At 42.0% G+C, this 26,528-nt stretch overlaps 2 protein-coding genes across 3 annotated transcripts in view; both read left to right on the top strand.

Moving 5' to 3' along the window:
- Positions 1 to 18,996, top strand: part of RFX4 (regulatory factor X4) — a 98,127-nt gene extending 79,131 nt beyond the window's left edge. For both annotated transcript variants that reach the window (XM_054080888.1, XM_054080879.1), the window contains exons 16-18: positions 2,211 to 2,373; positions 7,037 to 7,175; positions 17,574 to 18,996. In XM_054080888.1, coding sequence (XP_053936863.1) covers positions 2,211 to 2,373; positions 7,037 to 7,175; positions 17,574 to 17,846 — 575 coding nt within the window. In that variant the 3' untranslated portion in view covers positions 17,847 to 18,996. The remainder of the gene's footprint in view (positions 1 to 2,210; positions 2,374 to 7,036; positions 7,176 to 17,573) is intronic.
- Positions 18,997 to 24,234: 5,238 nt separating this feature from the next.
- The window catches only part of RIC8B (RIC8 guanine nucleotide exchange factor B), a 42,113-nt gene continuing 39,819 nt past the window's right edge, over positions 24,235 to 26,528 (top strand). Inside the window, exon 1 of the mRNA XM_054083741.1 lies at positions 24,235 to 24,352. Within this exon, the coding sequence (XP_053939716.1) occupies positions 24,263 to 24,352 (90 nt within the window). The 5' untranslated portion in view covers positions 24,235 to 24,262. The remainder of the gene's footprint in view (positions 24,353 to 26,528) is intronic.

The following is a 26,528-nucleotide window of genomic DNA, read 5'->3' as shown; positions in this document are numbered from 1 at the left end:
AGACAAATTATTGATATTTTCTAAACAGTTTTGGTCTCATTTTTGTAATGAAGCTGTTTGCTGACTGCATAAGTAGTTTTGGCTCCTTACACATAAACTGTATTTTCTAGTGAAGGTAGGCTTCTTTAAACACTTCTCCTCAACCCAAGGAACCATGACTGCTCATAGCCACAGCAGCACTGCCGTGCCAGCTCAAATGTGTGTGCCTCCTCTTCAGTCTCAGGGATCTCAATGGTCCTCCTCAATGGAAAGTCTTGAAAAACTGCAGATTCAAGAGTCAGTCACAGAAAATGCAGGTGTGTGAAAACAAGCCTAGCACAAATATCCTTTGTCGTAACATATCCAAGGATTTCTCTACTGTAAAAGCACCAAATCACGCCCTGCTGGACTATTTCAAGATGTATTTAACTCATGAATCTCAGAATTGCCTTTGTTCACACCCAGAATTAAGCATTTCCCATTTAAAAAAAAAAATCTGCCTAGTTTTGCCAAATAAAATTGCACACGCATGAAGAAAATTACACACATCTGAGTTAGGCTTTTCATTCCCCAAAGCCATGGAATGGACACAGACCTGCTAACACAATCACTTCCCCCTCTGAATTAGGCCCTTTCATACTACAGGAAGTCCTAGAATCCACACTGAAAAAAAGTGTCACCTCCTGCAATTCCTTTTAGCTGGTGAAAAAGAGTCAAGAGTGCCCAGAGACCCCCAAACTAGTGTTCGCATTGGGTTAAATTCAGTGTTCTGGTCCTCATTTGCAGGGTAATCTCAGCCAGTATGGTCATGACCTCCAGCGAGAGCTATGTTATACTGGAACAATGGATCTGTCAGCCTCCTGAGTGAAAGGGGTGTGTGCAAAGGACAAAGGTTTCTCAGCAGCTGGCTGATGAATCTGGAGTTCCTGCCTGGAAGGGATCAGGATGATTAAAAACTCAGCACCTTCCAAGCAAGATGGAAAACCCACTTCTTTGCTTTGCTCTTCCCACGAATGCTCTACATGAAAAAAATAAATTAAGTCCAGTCCCTGCCGCCTTGAAAGAAGAAAGAATCATTATTTGTGGGAAGAAAACGGCTAGGCTGTTTCTGTCTATATAGCTGTTACAATCTGGAGATCTACCACTATCTTGCCACTACAAAGGCTGGTACCTAGTTGGGTGGAAGAGGTACAAACTGCAAAAGAATTCAAGAAATTTGCATAACAGCCATCTTTTTGTAATCCTTCATTGTTCTGATCATACTTCCTGCCTCATTCCAGGCCTGGTCAGCCCCAGAGATAAACAGGCCAGCAGCCCACTCCATGTGGCAGAGACCTCAGAGTTTGGTGTATCGTGCCTGAGAAATATTGGCACTGATGTTCCTCCATTTCTACATCCTATCCCATTTCTTTCTGAAAATGATAGACTTAAATTACAATACCACACCGAAAGTTCGCAGTTTGAGCTATTCCAGATATGTCTCTTACCTTTGGATCATTGTACACTCCAGCTGATCTGTTTGTATTTTTATTTATGCCTCAGTCATAACTGCTTTGTTCGCTTTGGTTGATGCTGCTTCCATTATGAGAGCCTCTTGGGTTTCTTCCCTGTTATACTTGGTACTCAGTACTCAGTGCTGGTGAGGCTGCACCCCAAATACTGTGTTCAGTTTTGGGTCTGTCACTACAAGAAAGACATTGAGGTGCTGATGTGCATCCAAAGAGGAACCATGAAGATCCTTATAAGGAGCAGCTGAGGGAACTGGGGTTATTTAGTCTGGAGAAAAGGAGGTTGAGGGGAGACCTTACTGCTTTCTACAATTACCTGAAAGGAGCTTGTAGCAAGGCGGTTGTCTATTCTTTCCCAAGTAGCAAGTGATAGGACAAGAGGAAATGGCCTCAAGTTGCATCAGGGGCGGTTTAGACTTGATACTAAGAAAACTGTCTCCACTGAAATGATTATCAGGCACCAGAACAGGCTTCCCAGAGAAGTGATTAAGTCACCATCCCTGGAGGTATTTAGAAGGTGTGTAGATGTCATGCTTAGGGACATGGTTTAGGGGATGGATTTGGCAGTACTGTGTTTACAGTAGATGATCTTAAAGGCCTTTTCCAACCTAAAAAATTCTCTGTTTCCAGGATCCTATGATTGTATACTAATTTCAAAGCATAACACCTCTTTTAACGACAACCCATGTTAGCTGTATTTCTCTAACTCTTGTTTATCTGCAGGAGCTATGCAATCGTATACGTGGTCACTTACCTACACTGTGACAACAGCTGCTGGGTCACCTGCAGAAAATTCTCAACAGCTGCCCTGCATGAGAAGTCCACATGTACCGTCATCATCTGTCACACACCGGATACCTGTTTATCCTCACAGAGAAGAGCATGGGTAAGTTACTTCCCAGTGCCTTGTGGGGTTTTGTGGTTTTTAAATGAACGTATGCTTTGGGAAGTTTTTGCAAATGCAATGAAAACTATTATTTACTATAGTAAGTCTGTATTGCAAAGATGCTGGCATCACTATTCTTTGGCTGTTGTTATTGTGTGATCATATTCTGTCTCAGTTTTATAATCTTATATAATTCTATTTAAAAACACAGTTGGGCTGGAGAATATTTTATCAAAGATAAAGCTTCAGTAGATTTCTTCTCTGATTCCTATTTTCCTGTGCGCGTTCTATCCCAAAGGCTAGATGTGCCCAAAGAACTATCTACTACACCATATCTCAGGTGAGGTGATCCTTTTTCACTGTTCAGTACCTCTGAGACCACATCTGGAGCACTGGATACAATTCTGTGCTCCGTGGTACCAGAAAGGCACAAGCATACCGGAGTGAATACAGAAAAGGGCCAGTTAGTTACAGATGATTACTGGAGCATCTGTCAGACAAAGAGAAGCTGAGAGAGCTGGGATTGTTTAGCCTCAGGAGGAGAAGGCTCAGGGAGGGTCTTATCAATGCGTATAAATACCTGGTAAGGGATGTGAAGAAAATGGAGACAGATTTTTCTCAGTGGTATGTAGTTAGAGGGTAAATTGAAATACAAGAAATTCTGTTTAAATAAAAACAAACAAACCAAAAATCTGTTCTACTGTAAGAGTGATCAAACACTGGAACAGGTTGCCTGGAGATGCTTTGGAGTCTCCATCCTTCCTGATATTCAAGCTCCATCTAGACACGAACCTGAGCAGCCTGATGTAGTGGACCCTGCTTTGACCAGGGGAGTTAGATTAAATAGTCTCTGGAAGTCTCTTCCAGCCTTAATGATTCTATGGCTATGGTTAATCTTGCAAAGAAAAAAGATCCAAAGTTTGGAAAAATAGCCACTTTTCACTATAATCTAATTCCATCTCTGTCACCAAAATTTGCTCAAGACTCTCAAATAAAATTACTATAGTAGAAAGATATGTAACATAATTTGATCTTGAAAAACTTCAGAAACTCAGAGTAAGTCTTACAGTGCTCTTTCCATCATCCATTTCTTCTGTGCCATCTTCATCTGAGTAAATGTATAATTCACAGATATCCATAACTAAAACGAAACAATCACAAAATTATCAATGGAGAAGGGTCAGGAAGATAACAAGTTTAGCAAGTGCCCAGATGCTGATGTGAAGCAAGATGCTTAAAAGAATTTACTGATGTTTAAAAGAATTCCTCAGTCTCATTGCTTACTCATTACTCTTTCAGAAGTCCTTTCCAAATGTGTAGGATTGTATACTGTTTGGTAGGGTGATATTAGATTAACGTGAACCCTGCATCCCCTATCCTCTTGGGTGTGGACAGGTTTGGATTTGTGTTGGAATCTCACTGCTACGCCCTTCCTGCAAAAAGCTGGATATGGAGAGGTGGACCATCTCTCCTATCCAATCATATGACAACTTGGTAGAGGCAGAAATAAGGCAGCAGGGAAGTTCAGGAGCTAACAGGATGTAAGAATTGGAAAAGACTGCATTAAGATAGTGAATATCTGTATAAATATATGTATACAAACATAAGACTTCATTGTTACTAAAGGAATCCCTTGCCTTTGGTAGGTGATTTGAGGAAACTTTTTTATCTGGTTAAATTAACTTTTCTGAAAGGCAACAAAGACTTCTATAATCTGACTTCTTTTGCTATTTTGTTTTATATGTGATGCATGGACAGAAACATTTCGGTGATGCTTCTAAACATTGCAGTGTTATCTCCCTTCTTTACTGAAATTGACTTTGTAAGCTCAGAGGGATGGGACCTCTCTGTGAATCCATGTTCACATGGCTTCTATCACAACGATTTCATGATCTCATTTGCCCTTTGTATAGTCCTATTAAAATTCTTTTGAATCATTACAATTGGCACTTATTTTGTATCTACAGCAATATCAGCATATTGGTATTTCAGTTTTTATCTGATTTGACTATAATATGACAGGCTATAGAGACTTGTTCCTGAAAAAGTATCTGCAGGGAAATGCAGTGACCTCACCCATGGTCTTCTGAAGCACAAGAATAATTTTGTGGTTCCTAGGGAAGGCAGTCACAGATCCAAGACAGAGCTTGTTTAAAAGCGTTAAAGAATCATATGTTCAGAAAGGAAAAGAAAAAATAAGAGACCTTGTGTGCAAGATTCAAACAGATAGCTACCTGGGAAAGAAAGAGAGAAGATCAAAGTCTGCGCTAAGATTTACAGGTTTCTGGAGAAGACTGAAATGATGCAAGCACCTATTGTAGTTCCAGAGACTGGCCCTCACTCCCATGCAAAAAAGTCCCCATAAGCTGTATGGAAGCCATGAGCCATTCTCCTGCTGTAGGTGCATTTCCCACCAAATGCAGACTCTTGGCCACCCAGCATACCTGAAAGTTTCCTAATAGCAGTTCTACAGGGGTTCCTACCAATCTTGCACAAAAAAAGATGGTCGTCTCTGAAACAGAAAGGCTCCAAAGCACCTTGGCATCAAAAAACAATACCTAAAAGATCAGAGCACTACATACCACAACATAAAGCAGCAAAGCTACTTTCTCTCCAAATGACCCCATCCTGTACCACTGCAGGAGTTACGCCACCCCAGATGCAGGACTTTTTGCTTTATTCTCTGTATGATCAATTGTCCATTCTTTCTGAATTGTAGACTGCTAGACTGTAGTGTAACTGCTAGTTCCCAGGTGGACTTCCCCAAAGACGTGCCATCTGTGCACTATCCCCTCTACCATGACTATAGATGTAGTTCAGCAATCACTGTAGGATATGGTATTTGGCAGAAAACATTTTTGTTGGATTGTTCAGAGGCACTTTCCTCTTAGAGAGTTGCAGGGTTCCTCAGCCAAACACATTCAGGCAGGCAGGAGAATACTAGTCTTGAAGGAGCATGGTCATCTCCTTCTCATGTCCTCAGTGCTCTCTTTCCTGAAGTTGATGAGACAAAGAGAAAGCTTCCTGGACCAAAAGTACACAACAGAGATTAAGATAAGGGACTTTATAACTCTCTTCTCAAGTGAATTAAAATGCTATATTTTATCTAAAAGTGGTAAGTGTTTGAATGAAGGAGACAAGACCAATATCTTCTGGACTAAGACATAGTATCTTTTAATGACTAGAGAAAGCATAAAGTGCAAACACAGCTGTAGAGGACTTGGCTTTGTTTGAGTGTCCAAGGGCACTCCAGACTACAAGAGTGACTATCTAGCATAAACATCTAAGCGAGCATCTTCTTCAAGCAGAGAAAGCAGCACCATGAATGTCAAGCTTATGCAGACCAACAAAAACTTCTGTTGCAGATCTTATTTAGCAGTCTATCGTGTTGAAGGGAGTAAAACACAAGATGCCTGCCTACCACTAACAAAGTCCAACAGCTCTGTAACATAGCCATACTTCTCTCCACAGCTCTCCACAGAAAGACTATTAAAGTCATATCATGTGGACACCAGCCTGTCTGAGGTAGATTACGAAAACCACTCCTATTTACAGCTGAGCACAAGTGAACATAAAAATGAGAGCTCAGTGTTGAAAAACAAAGATGGACACAGAGCCTTATGTCCTGAAAATCACTTAGAGGTGGTTCTCTGGTCTCATTTTGAAGCTGCTGTTTTGGCTGATGTAAGACATGACGTAGTGTCTCTAGAATACCACCAGAAAATCAAAAGAGTAGTAGAAGCTTAAACTCCACCCAGTGTAAAATTTAAACCGAACTTCCTGGAAAAACAGTCTGTACAAGTAGCTGCCTTCCCTTTTTCACAATGATTTGGTTTTACCCTGTTTGTTTGTTTATCATGGTTTGTATTGCATTTCAATAGCGTATATTTTAAGAGTCTTTAAACTTCAGTGCTGAATTAGCATCAAATGATCGCATGGCTGCACAAAGATGGGAGGCTGCAGAAAGCATCTGTGCATTCTCTGCTGGTTAACAGCCCAAATAATTGTGGCAAACAAACACTGACCCTGCAGTTTCTTATATGTAAGGAAACTGCTCCCTCCGTTACCCCGACTGTCCCTAGACAAGAGGTTGCAATTGAAAAAAAAAAAAGCAGGCAGATTCTCCAGCCTCAAATCCCACTCTGTTCTTCAGTCAGCTGTGCTAAAGCTGTACATTGTGTGCTTCAGATACAAGTGAATACATTGCTCTCCCTCCCAAATAAAGAGCATCTGACCCCAATGCAAAGAGATAGCTGAGCTCCACAGTGTACTTCTTTAAGTCAGATCTTACTTTACTTCTTCAGCGTGGATAGCAATTTACTCAGAACATGGCTATGATGACGATGACAATAATAATAACAATAACAACAACAGCAACTAGAAAAAGGCACTTTCTCCTTAGAAACCACACAAATGAGTCTGCATCATAAAACTAGTCAGAAAAACATGCTGAGTCTCTCTATTTGCTGCTGCGCTGAACACATCATTTTGCTAAGTGGCATCTGCTTCCCAAGTGAGCTGGGAAGTATCTTTTTTAAAAAGGTTATTTAAAATATCATTCTCCTATGCAAAAAAGTGCAACTGTATGTCTCGGATGTTATAGAGTTATTAGTGGCAATACAATTACTATGCATACCAACCAGTGTTTTTAAATGGGTTTTAGATACACGGGAAGTTACAACTATGGTAGCTACAGCAACCAGCATCCCCATCCAATGCAGAGTCAGTATCCATCCTTACCACATGATACTGCTATTTCTGGACCACTTCACTATCCAGCTTACCACAGAAGCTCTTCCCAGGTAAGTTGGATTTATTACTTGACAATACCTGCTATAACATTTTAAGTAAAGTTGTGCTTGTAAATTTCTTACCAGCATATTAGCCATCTGAACCAATCAGCTGTCATCAGTGTAGTCATTGATGGCCTCTAATTTTTTTCTTTTCTAATATAACCTAGATATCTTTTCATTTTGGTAGAGATTCTTTTATCAGAAGTAGCCTTAGATTGTACTAAACTCTGAAATCCAGCAGTCCGGATCATAGAAAGTGTTTTCTGTGATAAGGACTAGCCAAGACAAAAATGAATGTAATTAGTTGTGTGCTTCTTATGGTTTGGGAACAGGAAGAGATTCCTAAGAAACAGAAGTGTTTTCATATGGTTGAAAGCAGATGTAGAGACCATAGTGAATTCTTCTGGGGCCTTTGCTTTTGAGAATACTTACGTTTAGGAATTTGCCAAAAATGTGAGTTCTGAATACAGTTTGAGTAGTTTCAGGACACCATGGCAAAGGGGTTCTGTTTGATCTGCGTGCCATAGCCTCCCAGTATAATGCTGAGAAATTATGTCAGTAACTATTTGAGGACTATATCAGTTCACAAAACTGAGCCAGTAGAAACCACCACAGATTAAGGGGGATGATGGTATTTGACAACAGGTCCATTGTAGGAGGGCTTTAGTACATAGTGCAGACTGGTGCTTCGCCTGTGTAGCAAGCTGCTCACTGGGCTCTGTGAGCATGGCACCTTATGCTTTATCAACTGGAAAGTTATATAACTGTATTAAGGACCATCAAACTTTACTATCATCACTGGACTGGAACAGTTTCGCACCAGATGAAAAGATGTGAGTTTGACAGTGCTTTGGACTAGAACACGTGAAACCTGCATCTCATACTGGTCTTTGACATCAGTCTTGCCAGGTGATCGCAGAGTAGTAAGTTATCTTTTTTATGTCTCATTGTCCCTAGCTTTAAGATAAGAATAATTTTACTCATTTTCCTAAAGCTTTTTGAAATCTGCTGAGAAGATAGTACTATACAACCCCAATATGCTTCTTTGGACCAGCTCAACAATGGCTCTCCAGCTGATGTAAAGAACAAGTCTGTAACTTCTCACTTACTTGTGTAGCGTCTGGTCCATCAGACAGACTACATGAGGTGTGAGGATTTGTTTGATGGTTGTTGCAGCTGCTGTATCTTCAATAGGAACAGAGAATGAGGGTTTAAGTACAGTGTCCTGTGATAGGTGTGCATACATTGGTATCTCAGTACAGGCCTTATCCTGTTATAGCAAGACATTTTCCAGAATGCATCACTTTCTAACTTAAGATTGGCTCACCAATGTTCTTTACCCTCTCTTATCCTTTACTGCAGAAAACCTACCTGAATGCTATTTCTAAAATTTTTTTTCACAAACTTGTGTGCAAAATGGAGAATTAGGCTTTTACTGTTTAGATATGTTATCACCCACACAAGGAGTTTCTTACTAACTTCTGACAACTGTCTTTATAGACATAGACAGAGTAAGTTAAGAAAGAAATAAATAAAGCAAAGCAAGATCGATACACTTGTAGTTTACTCATGCCCTGGTTAACGTATTACATGGAAATATTAACATACATTAAAATAATGCAAATATTTTTCATACTGTAGTAGGCTGTCTCTACAAGTGCAGGTGTTGGATCATTTCTTCCTCTCTTACTAGCCCTTGAGTTGTCCTGCACACACATGAAGAACAGCTATGCTTTAATGATCATATTTGAGAGCAAGGTGATTTCAACTTGCATTTAGCATGTCCTTTCTCATGCTGATTGTAAACAGATGGAATCTCACAGCAGGACACAGCTAACAAAACCCTGTCAATGCACTCATTCTGTATTGAAAGGAGCTACAAACTGAAACCCTGCTTTCAAAAATAATCTGAAAGTCATGAATGATTTCAATATGGAATTTCTCGACATTCTTTTTAAAGCTAAGTGAGCTTCTGTAAGATATCTGCCTTGATGACAAGTTCTTTCAACCAACAAAAGGTCATAATGTACTGTTGCCTACAAAGCCTTATGATAGTTAGGTAGTTAGGGAACTACCCTTTTTCTAGCAGACTTTCTAAGGTGAACATAGTCAAAGGAATCACAGAATCATAGAATGTCCTGAGTTGGAAAGGATCAACAAGGAAAAAAACAAGTGGAATTCCACAAAAAAAAGTAGAATTGGAGCAGAGAGAATGGGGGGAATATTTAATTTGGTGGAAGTGGGGAACTGAACAGCTGGGAGAGGGGAAGGGGAATGAGTGACTGTTTAAATTATATTTGCCACCACGTAACAAGTTGATCCCCACTTAACAATACAATGACAGTTACATTGTATTCATTTCAGGATGTCTTCTGTGGCTTTGTCATTGGAAATCTTGCAATGGGACTGTGCAAGGGAAGAAGTCACATGGCTGTAGGTGTACTATGTATAGCTCTTGAAAGGTGCAAGTCAGGGTCCCAAGCCAAGCCTATCTCACCTGACCAGCAGCAAATCCGTATTAATGAGAGGCCTCTGGATAATTTGAATTCCCCAGTGTAAGAGGAAACGAGATGGTGGTAGTTGTTAAGGCTGATGTCACTGCGGCACCATGTGCCACAGCTGCATGTTCATTCATATCCCATCCCAAAACAGACTGGTGAGAACCCTTGAGTTTGTTGTTATCTCCCACCTCTGAGACAGTCTTGGAGCTTACCTTGACTCACAGAGAAATGTGATAAGTATCTTGTGATTTTGAGCTAAATAGAAATTTTGATAAGTAGCTCATAGTTTCAGTAAGACAAGTGACTCTCAAGTGGACAAAAAGGCAATAAAATCAGAGGAGGTGTCTTGTAAGAAACTTTATAGGGGAGTAAATGTTCTGATGAAGTACCTGCAGCTACTAACTGGGCATGAGCCTAAAACTGGCTCCTTCTGGCAGTATAGGCTGACTAATTCCCACTGATGGCTAAGACATATTTTTATTGACAGCAACGGCCTGTTCAAACCTTGGTCTTAATCAGAATACCTTTTTTTTCATTTTTTTTATCAGGATCTGTGAATAGTTCTCATAACAGTTGCTTCCTTGTGGCTCTGGGCCTGATTGTTCATTTCGTGACTTGGCTTACTGGTCAGGAGCTTTGCACACAAATAAAGAAAGATGTTCTACAGATTGGTTCATTGCTACCTGGTTATCTAAGCCATAGTGCAAAAGTGCATATAATTACATGGTGCTATTCCATCATCATAGAGAAAGGGGCCATGTAAATGTGTGTACATAGACACATCTATACTGACTTTGTGTTTTATAAGTTCTCTACTTGTGCAGTTTTAGGCAATAGATAACAACTGCCTAAAAACTTCTGAGCATTCCTATCAACCTGCGTCAAATTTAGCAGAGAGGTACTCCCTTCAAAGGTAAACTCTTCACAGTGTCACCACATAATCCACCTCCACAATATACATTTGACTGGCTTTTGATCACAGCTTTTGTCTGCCAGTTTCACTCCAACTAGATAAGTCTTCATCCTTTTTCAGGCTATCCATAAATATTTCAATTCATATCATCCCACCTCTTCCATAAACACAATGTAAGTCATGCTGAAACATATTTTTTCTTCCTAAAGGATAACACTTCTAGTACGGAGGCTAACTAGAGAGATCTCCAGCAGTATATATTTTTATATTTTAATGTGTCTGGTAACTTGGGAAGATGAACAACATATGAATGTATATCACTGTACATGCAGTATGAAAAACATATGTGATATGTGTGTAATTACTGTAATGCATGGCTGTAGTGAATCATCTTGTAGGTCTATTTATTCAGTACCTGTCTCCAGCAATGTTCAGAAATGAACGTGTGGAGGAAAAGTCTCAGAAATAGGGTAGGTAGAGAGTGGCCCTTTCATCATCATCACCGCATTGCTTTTGGCAAGAGCTGACCTAGGGATATCCTGAGTAGAAGCAGCAGGCAGACTGTTGTATTTTGCAGCAAAACACTCTCCATTACCCCAGCTTTGAGCTTTTTCATTCTTTGAGCTCTTCTGTACTTATAGACTTAGAGATGGATTCAGTCAAGAAGCTGCCAGATCAGCCACTTAGATCTGGGAAGCACTCCTACATCCCATGATGCACAGTCTTTTACCTTTTCTTCCTTTACATTTCCAAGATGGAGCACCCACCTCCAAATGGTGAATGGCAGGTGGACATACTTAAGAGAGCCATGGAAGTGGCAGTGTTTCCCTTTTTGATCCTTGAGATGCAGTTCTCACCTTAAAGACAACCTTTTTTTCTTTTTTGCTGCTTCTTATAAGCTATATCCTGTTGTTCTCAGGAGCATAATCAGAGTTCTTGAAAGGCACTAATCGACTCCTGTGACTCGAAGAAACACATTTGTTTCATAAACTGCTTGTGCTGCTGTTATGTTTTCTTCAGTTTGGGTTTACGAGGAGCACAGTTTACTTCCATGATCTGGACAGAACAAACCAGTCAGGAAAATGCTGCAGTAATAGAATCTGCTGTTATGCAGTAGGCTGAGTCTACACCTCTCAGACAGAGGGAGCACAGTATTCGGGCTATAGTTTAAGGAGCTTTAAGCAATGTTTGTACTCTGACTTTCCTAACCTGCTCTGACAACTGCAGTGGTCTCACATAACTTCCCAGAAATACCCTATGAGTTACAGCACCACTCAGTTTCGCTGCACAATGTTGCATGCCACAAATCTACCCAGCAATGTCTTCACTTCCCTTCATTTGCCTCTACAGCAGGATTTACAAAGGGGCCATACCTGAAGAAAGAAGCAACTCGTTTAGATTGGATATTAGGAAAAAATTCTTTACTGAAAGGGTGATGAAGCATTGGAACAGGATGCCCAGGGAAGAGGGTGCCCAGTCTCTAATCCTAGAGGTGTTAAAAAAACATGTAGATGTGGCACTTTGGGACATAGTTTAGTAGGCACAGTGGTGGTTGGGCCGGTGTTTGGACTTGATGATCTTAGAGGTCATTTCCAACCTTAATGATTCTATGATTCTATGGTTTTTGTTACAGTGGGAGAGCCTAAGAAATCCTTTCCCAGACATGCTTTACTGTCCATTCACCTTGTTCTGGCCCATCTGCTTCACAAAAAATAATTTTTCCCCCAACACCTACAGAGTATAAAGTCCTAATATTCCCTTCCAAATAACCACTTTGTCATTGAGCTGCTAGTAATGACAGAAAGAAAAAAATACTGTCCAAATCGCATTCATGCAACAAGAATCATCATTCCTATCTGTATGGCTTCATAACAGACCAGATTGTTAGAAGGTAATTGAAGTATTTATGTATTGAATGCACAGGAAACAGATGCCTTAAATTCTTTTTAAATAAGCACAAATAACATTTTCAAAAGGCTCCAAATGCCACTCCCAAAAGTACTAAAAACACCTAGGTTGGCTTTCACCCAAGCTGTTTGACAGGTTCAATAAGCTTCAGTTTGTAGAGAAAAGGACAAGATTAAGGGTTATAAAGATGCAATCACTTAATAATTTTGATTATGTTATTTTTTTAAATTTTAAGTTTATTTTTATGAAGAGAATTTATAGCCATTTCTTCACAATTTCTGTTATTTCTCGTATGAGTTATTTGCAAGTTCTAAAGAAGTGGCTAACAGACAACATTAACTTGCAACATACTGCAAAAGGGTGAGCTAATGTAATGTAAAGTCAGAGCCACATTTATAAGGAAAATATTTTGCTGTTTGGACAGAGACACCTTTCACCTCTGTGCATAATCAGTCAGTGGGTTGAGGATAAGAATAAAGAGATTATTCTCCACCCTCACACTGCAGGAACTCAGTCTTCACTTCATGGGAGGACATATTTAATGCTGTATTTTCTAAAATAATGCTAAAAGAAATTGAATTAATTTTACATTTTTGGGCAAGGCCTTAACAATAATCTGCTCAAAGTTTCTCAGACTTAAAGGGCTTCTTGTCTAGGTCTAACAGCAGCAGCAGCAGCAAGTGTGAGTTAACCCAGAAAATGGTAATTTCCTGTCAAGAGCCCTCCAACAAATGTCGCTTTTATATCTGGCAAAGATCACTAGGCCCCAGTGTTTTGAGTTCAGCATGCTTAAGCACTCTTCATTAAACCGGATGTAGAGTGTGAAAGGTGATTCAGGCAGCATGGGCAGGCATCCGCCCAGATGGCTACGCTTTGGACACTCCAACAAGGCTGAATAGATGCTTCATTGGGTGAGTTAATAGTCAGGCAGGGGCCAACGAGTACTTTAAAAATATTGTCTTTCAATAGTCTCTTCACTGTAGGGAAAAAGAAGTCACTGACTCATTTGCGATTAGCTGACCTATCGTTACAAAACTTTCCATCTCGCATTCAATTATAACTGAATTTATTGTAAAATACTAGATATTTAGGGTTCATGTTATTTTCAAGCAATTATTTGTTTCATATTCATGACACATTCATAAACACAGCTGCATTGGGTGTGTTTGATGAAAAGGAAAAGCAGCACGCTCTATCCTGTCCTCTCATGCACAGCCATTAGCCCTGTCTTCTTAGTAAGGCTTAGCATGGCCTCTTGACTGCAAATAGGGGGAGGATTAATTTCTTTTTCAGTGCATCCTGAAGTTCATTCTTGAAGCCAAAGTTTCAGTCCCTAAACAGCACTTTTTTTTGTCCAAAGTACCTAAAAGAAATTATGTGGTTTCCCCACATAATGCCATGTACAACCAGTAGACCCAGCGTGATATTCCCAGGGTTTATTTTGGTTCTCTTGCTCCTAGATGAAAGTTTTGTAGTCTACAAACTATTAGCAGTAAATTATCTCTGTCTTGGCATTTGTAAAGGATACGAAAGCAAGTAATTCGTCTGTTATAAGTCAATATCTCAGTTTCGCAGCCTCAAAGGAAATTTTCACTGAGTCAGAATGGCAAAGGATTCTGTAATGGTTCAAAACAGAGCAGATAGATTATCACATTGGGAAGAAGATGAGATAATAATTGGTGCAAAAGTCTGGAAAAATCTCATGTAAGTATATTCTTTAATATGGGAATCTACAGTGATTTCATGTAGAAATCAATGGGTAATAAAGGCAAAGACCATGCTAATTAGCATCAAGCAAAACGCTACTGAAGACAAAGAATGTTTCTAGCTCAGATTACATCTTGCAGCTCCAAAGGTGACATAAAGAAAAAAAAAAGTTAAAAACGTATTATTTGAGTGTTGTTTTCCCAATGATCCATTCTGGTACAAACTCCTGCCATCTCAAAGAATTTTGTACACAATCATTTGAGGGACATTTGAGATCAGCCATGAAAAACAACTTATAGATTTGACATCTATAGAAAAGGGACTTTTATTTAACTTGAGTCAACATAACTAATAGATTGCATCATGTAGCAGAAGGAAGAAAATAGACATCTTCTGAGGACTGCTCATCTTCTGTCTTTAATCAGAGCACAGATGACTCACTTTTATTAGATGCCTGACTTTTTGATAATTAAAGTTAGAAGAGACGAATTCAACTCTGAAGCTACAGTGAATCAAAAGACAACTTTCCTCTGTAGTCATCATGGCAAGAACTTTGCTCATGAAGGTGTTCAAGTGAAGGAAATCAGCAGGCACTAGCATGCAAATGACTTTCATATATTACCAGTAGAGATATGGAAAGCTGCATCCTAATTATATCAGCTCATCTCTCAAACCTTAAAAATACAGAAATTGTTCCACTTTTTCTGGAACCTCTTATGTTGACTCAGAATACTTGCAGGTTGGTTGTCTTTTGACAGAGTGCCCTCTCTGTAGTAGAGGACCAAAAGGAGAGAACCGTAATCCTAAATTCAGATCTCCTCATTTAAAATTTCAAAGCCTGAGTTTCATTGTTGCTGGGCACTGGCAGCTCTTATATTCAGCAAAAGCTTCTTCTGGGAAGCCAACGAGTCCGAAAAATTGATTCCTCTGCAAAGGAATATAAGTCTTTCTGCAGTCAGTGCCTGAGCTCTGCTGAATTTTCCTACTGAAAAGCCATTCTTTGGGGTGAAGGTGGAAATTTAGATGATTGTATGTAGTCTTGTTGCCAGTGTTGCCAATGCAGCTTATTCTGATAGCTTTATTAGCAGTGCCAGTGGAAGCATTAACATTCCAGTACGATGCTACCATTTATCAGCCTGTTTCAGCAGCTGATTGCACAGGTAAATCCAGTCTCTGCAGCGATGAGAAACATATGCTAAATAATTCATCGTACAGCTTTGATACCTTCTTTGTCATCTGCTAATGGTCCTGTCTCCCTAGGACACCGTGGAATATGCTAAGTCACTGACTACAGTATGTTGGTCAAAAATAGTGCTCTCTTTCTCCTCTCTAATTAGGAGTGGCCAGCGTGAGGCTTTTGAGCTGCCTGAGGCTGGTGAACTGTTTGAGTACGTTTGCCAAGGCAAGGCTGCCTTCCTGGCTGCAGTCAGGAAAGAGTCAGCAGAAACTCCTCATAGAGGCGTTGCTGTAATTGCCTTGGAGACCACTTATGCAACTGATTAACCTCAGCCCCATCTGGCAGTGGAGTAATGTAATGAGACCTTTTGGGAATCACTGCCATCGCCCTCTTAGGAGCAACTACAGCAGCTTTCCTCTCCCTCACTCTCCAAAATATGGAGAGGGGGTTTTACAGTCCTCGGTCATGTGAAATTTTGGCACGTAGCTTGCAAGGCTTGTAAGCATCAGAAGAAGTGATAGTGCTACTTCAGTGACAGTTTTCTAGTTAAGGAAATATCACAGAGTCAAATAATCCAAAATCATAAAATTTATGACATTTTTTGTAGAAAAGGTACAGCCCCGTGTATGGACACATTTGCATGTGAAATGTGGAAGCTCTGAAGATACATGGCTGGTGAAGTGGAACAGGGTAATAGGAGGGCAGAACAAGGTGTGTTATTTCTTAGGCACAGCATAGAGATAATGAAGCTGGATGTGAAGCTAGGTGAGAAGGTGGACATGAGCTGGCAATGTGCGCTGGCAGCCCAGAAGGCCAACCTTATCCTGAGCTGCATCAAAAGAGGCATTGCCAGCAGGTCAGGGAGGTGATTCTGCCCTTTTACTCTGCTCGGGTGAAACCCCACCTGCAATACTACATCCAGCTCTGGAGCCCTCAGCACAAGAAAAACATTGACCTGTTGAAGCGGGTCCAGAGGAGGGACACTAAAATGATCAAAGGCCTGGAACATCTCATCTATGAGGAAAAGCTGAGAGAGTTGGGCTGTTCAGCTTGGAGAAGAGAGGACTCCAAGAAGACCTTATTGTGGCCTTCCAATACTTAAAGGGGGCTTATAAGATGTGAAAAAAAAAACATTTTAGCAGGGCCTATAACCATAAGATGAGGGGTAATGGTTTTAAACTAAAAAGAGGAAGTTTAAACTAGATGTTAGGAAGAAATTTTTCACACTGAGGGTGATGAAGCACTGGAACAAGTTGCTCCAAGAGGTGGAGGGTGCCCCATCCCTGGAAACACTCAAGGTCAGGTTGGATGGGGCTCTGAGCAACCTGATACAGTGGGAGGTGTCCCTGCTCGCTGCAGGGGGGGTTGGACTAGATTTCTTTCATGATGCCTTCCAATCCAAATCGTTATATGATTCTGTGATTCTGTGATCTGCTCTGTAAGACAGGCAATAAGATAAATACAAGTTAAGCAAGTACTCACAAGTCCAGATTACTTTCTGTTGCTGGGCAGTCTGTGTCTACAAAGGGTAAAAGCTGTTCGGTTTTCCTGCCTATCCTATCCTCAGCACATTTTCTCTTTGGTGGGAAGTATTTGTCAAACTTCTTTGATTTCTTGGGTCCAACTGTCACTGTGAACAGCTGGGGAACAGAGAGATTCCTCTTCGTCTTCCTCTTTTCAAAAGTGCTCCAACTAGCTGCTAGCTCTGGGGCCCAAGCATAATATTTTTTGGCAGAAACTGGCAGGATGGTCTGCGGATATTTAAAAGAGAAGGCACCTTTCCAGTGGTAAAGATCCTTTTGTTCTCCTCTCTCAAGACTCAGTTGAGTGAGAAGGAGTTGGGACATTTTATACTCTGGTGTTTTTTTTATTGAATAGTAAGTTTCCACGTAAAAGCTGTGAGGAAAAGATTAGATTAATTAAATTATGTTTCTGCTCCCAGATACACGTTCCAGTACTTAGCTCTTTGATAAACTAATGCAATATTTAAATGCAGTGACTGCTTTGCAAGACATACCCTGACACTTCGATTTGACTGCAGGCATGGTTATCTGATACTCTACCTTCGGTACGTTACCCAGTGGTTGGAGGGCTGCTAATTCATATGCTTTTGGTTTTGTTAAATGCGGAATTGATGCTACCAGCCCTTATTTTAAAATTAAGTATGTGGTAGATAATTCTTTAATTTGTTTTTATTGTAGTACCCGTTCAACAGCCCAACATCAAGAATGGAGCCCTGTTTGATGAGCAGTACTCCAAGGCTGCATCCCACACCAGTGACTCCTCGCTGGCCGGAGGTCCCGGCTGCAAACTCCTGCTACACGAGCCCATCCATGCACTCCTCAAGATATGGAAATTCTAGTGACATGTACACTCCCTTGACTACACGCAGAAATTCTGAATATGAGCACATGCAACACTTTCCTGGCTTTGCCTACATCAATGGGGAAGCCACCACAGGTTGGGCTAAATGAAAATGGCTGGTGTCAGCAAAGCCCAAAACTTCTTGTTATGTGGGACTTTTCATGGACCTTCTTCAAGGGAGGTAAAGATGGAGAAGATCCTGAGCAGATAAATGTAGTTTATAATGTGGGCAGGTTGCAGACCAGTATGACTGAATATTCCTGTAGCCGAAAAAGATTCTTGTGCTATTCTAAACCACTTATGGGGCCAATCTGTGCCTTTCTTTACTTCTGGCATGTGGACCAGCCCTGTGTGATGTCAGTTTGAGTGAGCCATTTTTGCCCTCCTCTCTTATTGACAAATGCTAATGAGTCTTACAAAAAAAGTACTGGAATGAGACCTATTTATAATTTGAATTAAAGACAGGAAATTCACCCTCAGCAAAACCCTGACATCTGTTCTTCTCTCAAGCTTTTAATGCATTCCTTAAAAAACATTCTGCCAAGTCATCACTTGTTCATGTCAATTCCTCCGCCTGCCTCCTTAAAAGACATGTGGTATTGTAGGTTTCAGTTTACATCTAACTTTGTATATTGATGCACCTTTCTGTTGATCCACTAAGTTTGATTTTTACAAAAGAGAAGAAAAGACATGTAGCATTTAATTATACACTGCCTTAAGTTGACTATTGTTCTTATTATATATGTATTTGTGTTAAGTTTGCACAATCTGGAAAAGTCTAATTTCTCTGGTCAGTAATGACAAGGTTAAGAAGGGACTTGGGAACTGGGAAGATTTTAGATTCAGAGCCACATATGTTAAATATGATGATATGAAGCAATTATGTAAAGAAAATGACAATGCAAACATGATTATTCATTTAATTACCTATTGACAGGTATGAAACTGTTCTCTCAATTCCTTCACGTGGTGATAATTCTATATACTTCTACAAAAGCAAAATTCAAAGCTGTGCCTTTGAACTTATTCTGTACTGTGTATGTGTGGAAAAATGTATTGTATTTTGGGGAGAATTTTTCTTAGACGTTTTCTGTCAGATTTGTAGCTATTTGTGAGGTTTTGTTAGATTTTATTAACATAGCTTTTTTCTTCTGTATTATAAAATGCACCAAGAAATTGTGGTGGACCTATTACCCTATGGGTAAGAAATAAATAAATGGAAATATGACATCAGGCATTTCAGTAATTGTTTTGTAAATAAAATCTTTGATAGCACCCAGTGTGATGAGAACCATGTCTATGCCTAAAATGGACAACAGTGTTATTTGTGCCGTTGTGTAAGATATATGAGGGATATAACGTTCTTGAAATTAAATAGATACCATTTAAATTTACTTAAATACAGAAATAAACCTTATAAAAACTTATACTTTTATCCAATGAAAGGCTTGAGAACATAAATAACTCGCCACATATGAGTAGTCCTACACCTGTGCTTTCAGCAGAAAGGGCTCAAGGTTCAAGGCTATGAACAGACTGATGACTTTACGTTGTCTGGTTTCAGTCCTGCTGCTGTTGCTCACCCAAGCCAGTGCACTCGCTGAAGCAGGTAAGATGTGCTGTCTTCTTTACTGTACCTAGTAACAAACACATAGCTACCGGAATACTAGAAATGGAAAAGTCACTTTTCCTTAGGTGAGTAAATAAAGTGGCAACGTTCTCAGACCTTGCATATTTAACTACTTGGTAAACTGATGGGAGTTCAGAGTCTAAAGTATACAGAAATGAGCTGGAGATCTGCAAGGACTGAGGGGGGAAGGGTGTTCCAAGGCAGATCTGGCAAGTGTTCAGGCTCTTAAGCATTCAGCCAAGGTCCTGGTGGGAAACATGGCAAGAGCTTATCTCTGCTGTTAGGTACTTGATGAAAATCTCATTTCCTGGGCGAGTGTCACAGAACTTCTGAAATGTTATCCTTGTCAGCTGGTGTTATCACCCAATATATATATATTCTTCACTTTTATTAAGGAGAGGGAAGATCAGGCTCAGGCTAACTCATCTATTTTATTCTTATTCAAGTTGCCTTCAGGCAAAATTTTCTACACATAAAGAAGTTAAGGCATATGAAGAAGTATTTTTAGTGGCCAGTCTTTAGCAGCTGGAGTTTTCATGTGTTTGAGACCGAAGTTCTACTTTGCATTTTGTTATTGAAGATGTTTAAATCAAAGTATTGATTCTAATTATTAACAAGCATAAAAATATCTGCCTCATCAAAACTGTGTGAAATTAGTATAGGAAAGGTAGTGTCACTAGAATACAAAAATCCACTTTCACTTCCCCAGCAAATTCCAAATCTCTGAATTGCATGGGACCTGCCAAGAGCCTGCTATGACCTTGTTCACTCATTTACAAGAATACTGAATTATCTCCAGTTACATGATTAGCCATGACCTGCCACAGTCTCTCCAAGGACCAAATGCATTGGCTAGATATTTGTGGGCAGAACAAACCAGTAACTCAAAGCTGGGCCTTCAGAAGGATCAGGATGGAGGTGAATCCCTGCACCACCCGATCGAAGCCAGAAGTAATTCCTACAATTTCTGCAATAGCTTGTTAAACCAAATTAAGTCCCCATTGACTGAAAGAGAGGAAAAAAGTGAGACTGGTTTAGTATACAAACATGACATATTAAGTCCTTCAACACATCTGGGGACAACTCAGTTACCCTGACTTTGAAAGCTCAGGAAGACTGTTCAGGAAGGAGGAGGGATATTGGACACAGTGTCAGCCTCAGAAATAATAAAGACTTGCATGGAGAACCAATACACTATGTGCAAAATCCTCACAGAGGGAATTTTGACCAACAGCTGCACCACAAAGCTCGTCATAAAAAAAAAGAGCCATGGAACGTCACCAGTCAGATAGGGCTTCAAAAGTCTTCTGCAAAAGAACCTCCATAGTTTGTCTTTTTCTTTTTTAAATTCATTTAGAAACAAGTGTTGATGCCACAGGACTGTGAATGTGCACTTCCAACTACCTTTGAACAGCTTCCTGATGAAGGCTTTGAAATATAAACTGAACAGTCATGGACAGCAATATATAGATCACTGAATACAGCTCTACAGATGTCACCATCAGAAGCACTGCAATGGAAACCAGGCCTCCTTCTCAACCACTGCAAGCCAGAACCTACCATATTAATACGATTCACTACAGCTTTCAGGTTACAGGGGAAAATACCAGTCTGTGAAGTGCAGTGGCTCACAAGAGAATGGAAACCTCTGGGTAGAATGGCTGTTAGGGACCGGAATCCCTTAAATCATCCTAGTACAAATTGCCAAACCTCCTGAGTCAGAGTCTGCAGGCTGGTAATTAAGTCCTTCCCTTGACCATAATAACTGAAACTGCTGCTTCTTGCCTATCCACGTATTTACATGCGTATAAAGTGAAAACATTACCACACAAATCTTTCTGAATGAACTTTCATACCACGTGCCAAGCTATTCAATTTCCTTTTTCTCTTCCCCTTCCCCATTTTTTTCCTTTTCTTTTTCATCTTTTCTTTTCTTTTCTCTTTTTTTTTGTTCCCTTTCCTTTACCTTTTCCTTTATACTCTCCTTTTCCTTTATGCTCTCCTTTTCCTTTTCCTTTTTTTGTTGCTCATTTTCTGTCTTTCTTCTCACAACAAATACACTTTTTATTGAAAGTGTGATCATTTTTGTAGGATAAAATACTTAACAAAAGACAGATAAGTGTAATATATACAGTACAATATATGGTAATATTATATGTTATAGCATAACATACATAATATTTAAAAATAGATGTATATACACACACAAACATGTATGTATGTAGGCATGTAAAAATCCATTACAATTCTTCAAGATTTTTCATTACCAGGTAGAAAAAAGACTCAGCGGGGGAAGAGCAGTGAGAACTCCATTCACTAGCATGAATCCTGTTTTTGTCAGGCTACCTCTTGCTGCTAAGGTCACTACCCTTTGACAAAAATGGCCTCTGACCTCCCTAGGCTCACAATTCTGTTGTGACTGACCCTGAAACCCATGAAATTCAGGGGCAGACATTGCTTTGGAAGGTTTAGATAAAGCTGACTAACATGGGAAGGGCTCATGGTATGCACCCATCTGAAAAGGTCTGGCAGTTCTTTGGTAGAGGATGTAATTTATTCTGTCCCTCTCTTTCAATGAAATCCTAATCCTTCATATGCTACTGAAAGTGGAAACTAACACACACCAATGATGAATAACAATGTGCTTTTAAAGGGCAGTAACAGTTTTCTAGTCTTTATTTCTTAGTTTTTTTCATTAGGGGAAAAAAAGTAATTGGCAATGTACAAGTAACATGAGTGCTTTGCTCTGCTGGGAAGTACATCTAAGCAAGCTTATACTTTATGATAGAATTGTGTATGAAACAAACAACTGTAGATTAAAAAAAGGTTTATTTTTACTGAGTTTATCTCAAAAGTTGCATTAGTCTGTGAGTGAATCTGACTTAGAAAAAATGGTGACACACTTCAGGCTGGATTTTGTTACTCCTTGCTGTCCAACAACCGTATTGTTCTGGTTTTATATCTCAGTTCAACCCACTGTGGCAAGAAACCTCTACCTAGAAAATCCTAGCTTGGATCTGCATCTTAGATACATGGAGGCATATGCCAACATATCTTTAGTGCTCTTTGAAGCCACTGTCCACCTGCAGATGAAACCTTCCCATCCCTCTGGTATTTTCCACCAAGCAGCTGATCCTTTGTGAGATGAAACAGTACGGCCAGCAGGACCAAGGAAGGCATCCTCACCCTGTACTCAGCGTTGGTGAGGCCACACCTCAAATACTGTGTGCAGTTTTGGGACCCTCACTACCAGAAGGACATTGAGGTCCTGGAGCATGTCCAGAGAAGAGGAATGAAGCTGGCAAAGGGGCTGGAGAACAAGTCTTATGAGGAGTGGCTGAGGGAACTGGGATTGTTTAGCCTGGAGAAAAGGAGGCTGAGAGGAGACCTTATCACTGTCTATAACTATCTAAAACGACATTGTAAAGAGGTGGGTGTTGGTCTCTTCTCCCAAGAGACAGGTGATAGGACAAGAGGGAATAACCTTCATTTGTGCCAGGGGAGGTTCAGATTAGACTTCAGGAAAAATTTCCTCACTGAAAGGGTTATCAGGCACTGGCACAGACCGCGCAGGCAAGTGGTTCAATCACCATCCCTGAAAGTATCTGAAAGACAGATAGGTGAGGTGGTCAGGGATGTGGTTTGGTAGAGGACATGTTCTGCTGGACTTGATGACCTCAAAGGTCTTTTCCAACAAAAAGGTTCTGTGATTCTGTGAAAGGTTTCTCTTCATGACCATGAAGCACCTCCTGAAATGCTGCTGAAGGAATAAATTCTTCAAGGACAGACTGACTGCAGCCCCCTCTGAAGTTTTATTATTGTGCTTTTTTTTTCTGTTAACTTCAATACATTGTTTTCTATCTGGGCAGTGAATTTTGATTGTAGGGCACCCTGAATATAGAAATACCACAGAATTTTCTCAGCTGTAGTGTGAACATCAGGCCTTGCAGAGCACTTCAGAGACACAGCTCACCTTTGCTCTGCCAGAACTGGCTCTCGCCTGGCTGTGTTAGTGCAGCCCAACCCTCCCCTCCTGCTACCCCTCCACCAAATCACAGCAGGGGCTTGGCACTGGCGTCTCTCCTCCACACCACCCTGGCTCCGGTGTCTCTCCTCCACACCACCCTGGCTCTGGCATCTCTCCTCCACACCACTCTGTCTCTGGTGTCTCTCCTCCACACCACTCTGTCTCTGGTGTCTCTCCTCCACACTACTCTGGCTGCTCACTCATGTCAACACCCTCCAAAAACTACATCAACCCCTCTGTGAAAGGCTACGGAGGGCAGTTTTGGGAAGGCAGCCACGCTGCCCCTCAAAGTGCAGGTGGAGGATTCTTCTCCATAGAATCACAGAATCATTAAAATTGGAAAAGTCCTCCTGGATCACCCAGTCCAACCACCAGCCCAAGTGGGAATGGAGAATTTTCGTGTACCACCAGCACTCTGGTGGCTCAAACTTGAGAACAAGCAAGGTTTTCATGCTGCTGGCAGACGCTAAGACAAAGCCCAGCGAGGAAGGGACGTGTCGGGTTGTCCTTTACACTCAGAGCATGCCCAGTGCTCTCTACCCTCCGGCGTGGCCGCTCGGGATTCGAACTCCCGCTTCTCATCCTGCCCCGCGTCCATCGGAGTCGCCCAGAGTGGACTACATCACCCATCGTGCCCCGCGGCACCCGAGCCCGTGGATCCTGCGCATCGCCCCTTCGCTTGGCACGCTGGGAAGTGTAGTCTTTTAGCAGCGACAGGAAGGCAGCCAATAGAAGAGCTCGGGTGTGCACGCGGCCGCCCGTCCCAGCCAATCGAGTGCCAGCGCCTCCCGCCCGCCCAAGAGGAGCGTCGCGGCGCGTCACGAAGGGGGAGGGCGCGCGGCGGGGTGGTGGCCGGGGCGGGCGCGGGCATGGAGGTGGGCGCCGTGCTCGAGGCCGTGGAGGGGCGCGGCGGCGCCGCCGAGGCTGTGGAGAGAGTCCTGGCGCGGTACAACGAGGAGGTAACGGCGGGGCGGGAGGGAAGGCAGCCAGCCTGCCTTCTCCGTCGCGGCTCCTCATCTCACGCCCTCCCCGTCTCGTCTCCCCTGTCCCGTCTCCCCCCTCCACCTTCTTCCCGGCTTCCTATCCGCCTCCTCCCGGCTTCCACCCTCCCGGCCCTTCTCGTTCCGGCTCCCCCTGTCCCGGCTTTCCCTCCTAATCCATCCCCTCCCGGTATCGTCCTCTCCCACCCGCCACCCCCCTTTCCTGGCTCTCCCCTCCGCCCCCATCCTTCCGGCTCTCCTTCAACCCCCTTCCGTCCTGCCTCCCCGGCCTTTTCCCCCTCGTCCCAGCTCCCCCCCGTCCCCCAACCCCGTCCCCGCTCCCCGCCCTGTTCCTCAATCCCGTTCGTGTCCTCCCCCTAACTCCATCCCGTCCCGCAACCCCTTCCTGGCTGCCCCCGGGGCTGGTGAGGGGGTCCCAGCCCCGCACCTCCGACTTCCAGAGCCCCAGGCACCGCTTTGGCTGCCGCCTCGGTATAGCCCAGCCTGTGGGCATCACGGCAGCGCCGGGGCAGTCGGTGAAGGCAACGCTAAAGGGAGCGCAAGCCCGTTGTCAGGCTTGGCCCTCCATGCCTTCTGCCTTGCCTCTGCTTTACACACCTGGTGTGCAGCATAGCAGGTTCTCGGTGGTGGATGGGAAGTAGCTCAACATGAACTGGCGATGTGCTCTCATAGCTAGAAAGCCAACCGTATGCTGGGCTGTATCAGAAGTAGCATGGCCAGCAGGGCGAGGAAGGTGATTCTGCTCCTCTGTTCTTCACTTGTGAGACCCCTAACTGCGGTGCTGTGTCCACTTCTGGAATCCCCAGCATAAGAAGGATATGGAACTGTTGGAATAGGTCCAGAGGAGGGCTACAAGGATGATCAGAGGGCTGGAGCACCTCTGCTATGAGGAGAGTTGAGGTTGTTCAGCCTGGAGAAGAAAGAGATCTTATAGTGGCCTCCCAGTACCTGAAAGGGCTACAAAAAAGCTGGGAAGGGACTTTTTAGAAGGGCATGTAGCAATAGGATGAGAGAGAATGACTTTATATTGGAAGGGGGAAGATTTAGATTAAACATTAGGAGTAAATGATATGGGTGATGAGACACTGGAACAGATTGCCCAGGGAAGTTGTGGATACCCCCTCCCTGGGATTGTTCAGGGCCTGGTTGGATGAGGCCTTGAGCAGCCTGATGTGGTGGGAGTTCCCCCCGCCCATGGCAGGGGATTTGGAACTGAATGATCTTGAAGGTCCTTTCCAACCCAAACCATTCTATGATTGGTGATCAAGCTGTGAAAATTCCAGCTATTCCACAGGGTGTATTTGCCTCAGAAGTCTCTTAACCCACCTGTAGCTCTTGGAAGAAGCTGGATAGGATAACGCTGAAGTCTCCAGGATAACAACAGGGGGCACCTGCTCACCTGTCTGAGGCACTGGCCTTTGTGGGCAGTCAGTCCTTTGTGTCCTAGTCAGCTGCCCTGTTGGGGAGAGGCCTTTGCACTGTGCCAGCAGCAGCAGCCCTGACAATATGCAGAGGAGCAGCTCTGCAGTGGTATTGGGTGTGGCTAACATGGACTGCCAAACCTCACCTAATTTTTTTCGGCGTTTCTGGCTAAGCACAGGGGAAGTGGGAGACTGCTAAAAGCAGAGATACCACAGGCTAAGCCTTTAATGCTGATGAATTTTAAAGAGTAGCTAGTGTCTACTGCTATTACAGTCTCATGTATGCTAAGTAAAGAAGTGGGGGGATTTCCTGGTGACATTGAGAAATAGAAATTGAAGTGAAGCTAGTTGTTAGGTGGGTTTCTTTTTCCCCCTTCCTCTGATAGGGACATTTTGATATGTAGATTTTAGTAGGATAGTATAGACTATTTCTAAAGATCACATCTTGACTCATTAGGTGTCTGTCCTCTGCTTAGACACTTCTGAGACTTGTACCCAAGTCTCTAAAGCTGGTACTGACTCAGAGTTTGGCTTTGGACGTAATTAAAATGCAGTTGTGCTGAACTGTCTGCTGAAAGTTAGCAATCTTTTGCAAACATTCAGGTTTTTAGTTAAAGATTCCGAGCTCTGTTCTCAGGGGAAAAGCCAAATCATTGTGGATTGGTGGATGGTTATTCTTCAGCCTCTAGGAGAAAGTTTGAAGTTTACTGGTT

The sequence above is a fragment of the Cuculus canorus genome, chromosome 1, assembly GCF_017976375.1.
Source record: "Cuculus canorus isolate bCucCan1 chromosome 1, bCucCan1.pri, whole genome shotgun sequence".
Lineage (NCBI taxonomy): Eukaryota > Metazoa > Chordata > Aves > Cuculiformes > Cuculidae > Cuculus > Cuculus canorus.
Note: the sequence above shows the minus strand (reverse complement) of the source record. Positions and strands in the feature narration are given on the sequence as shown.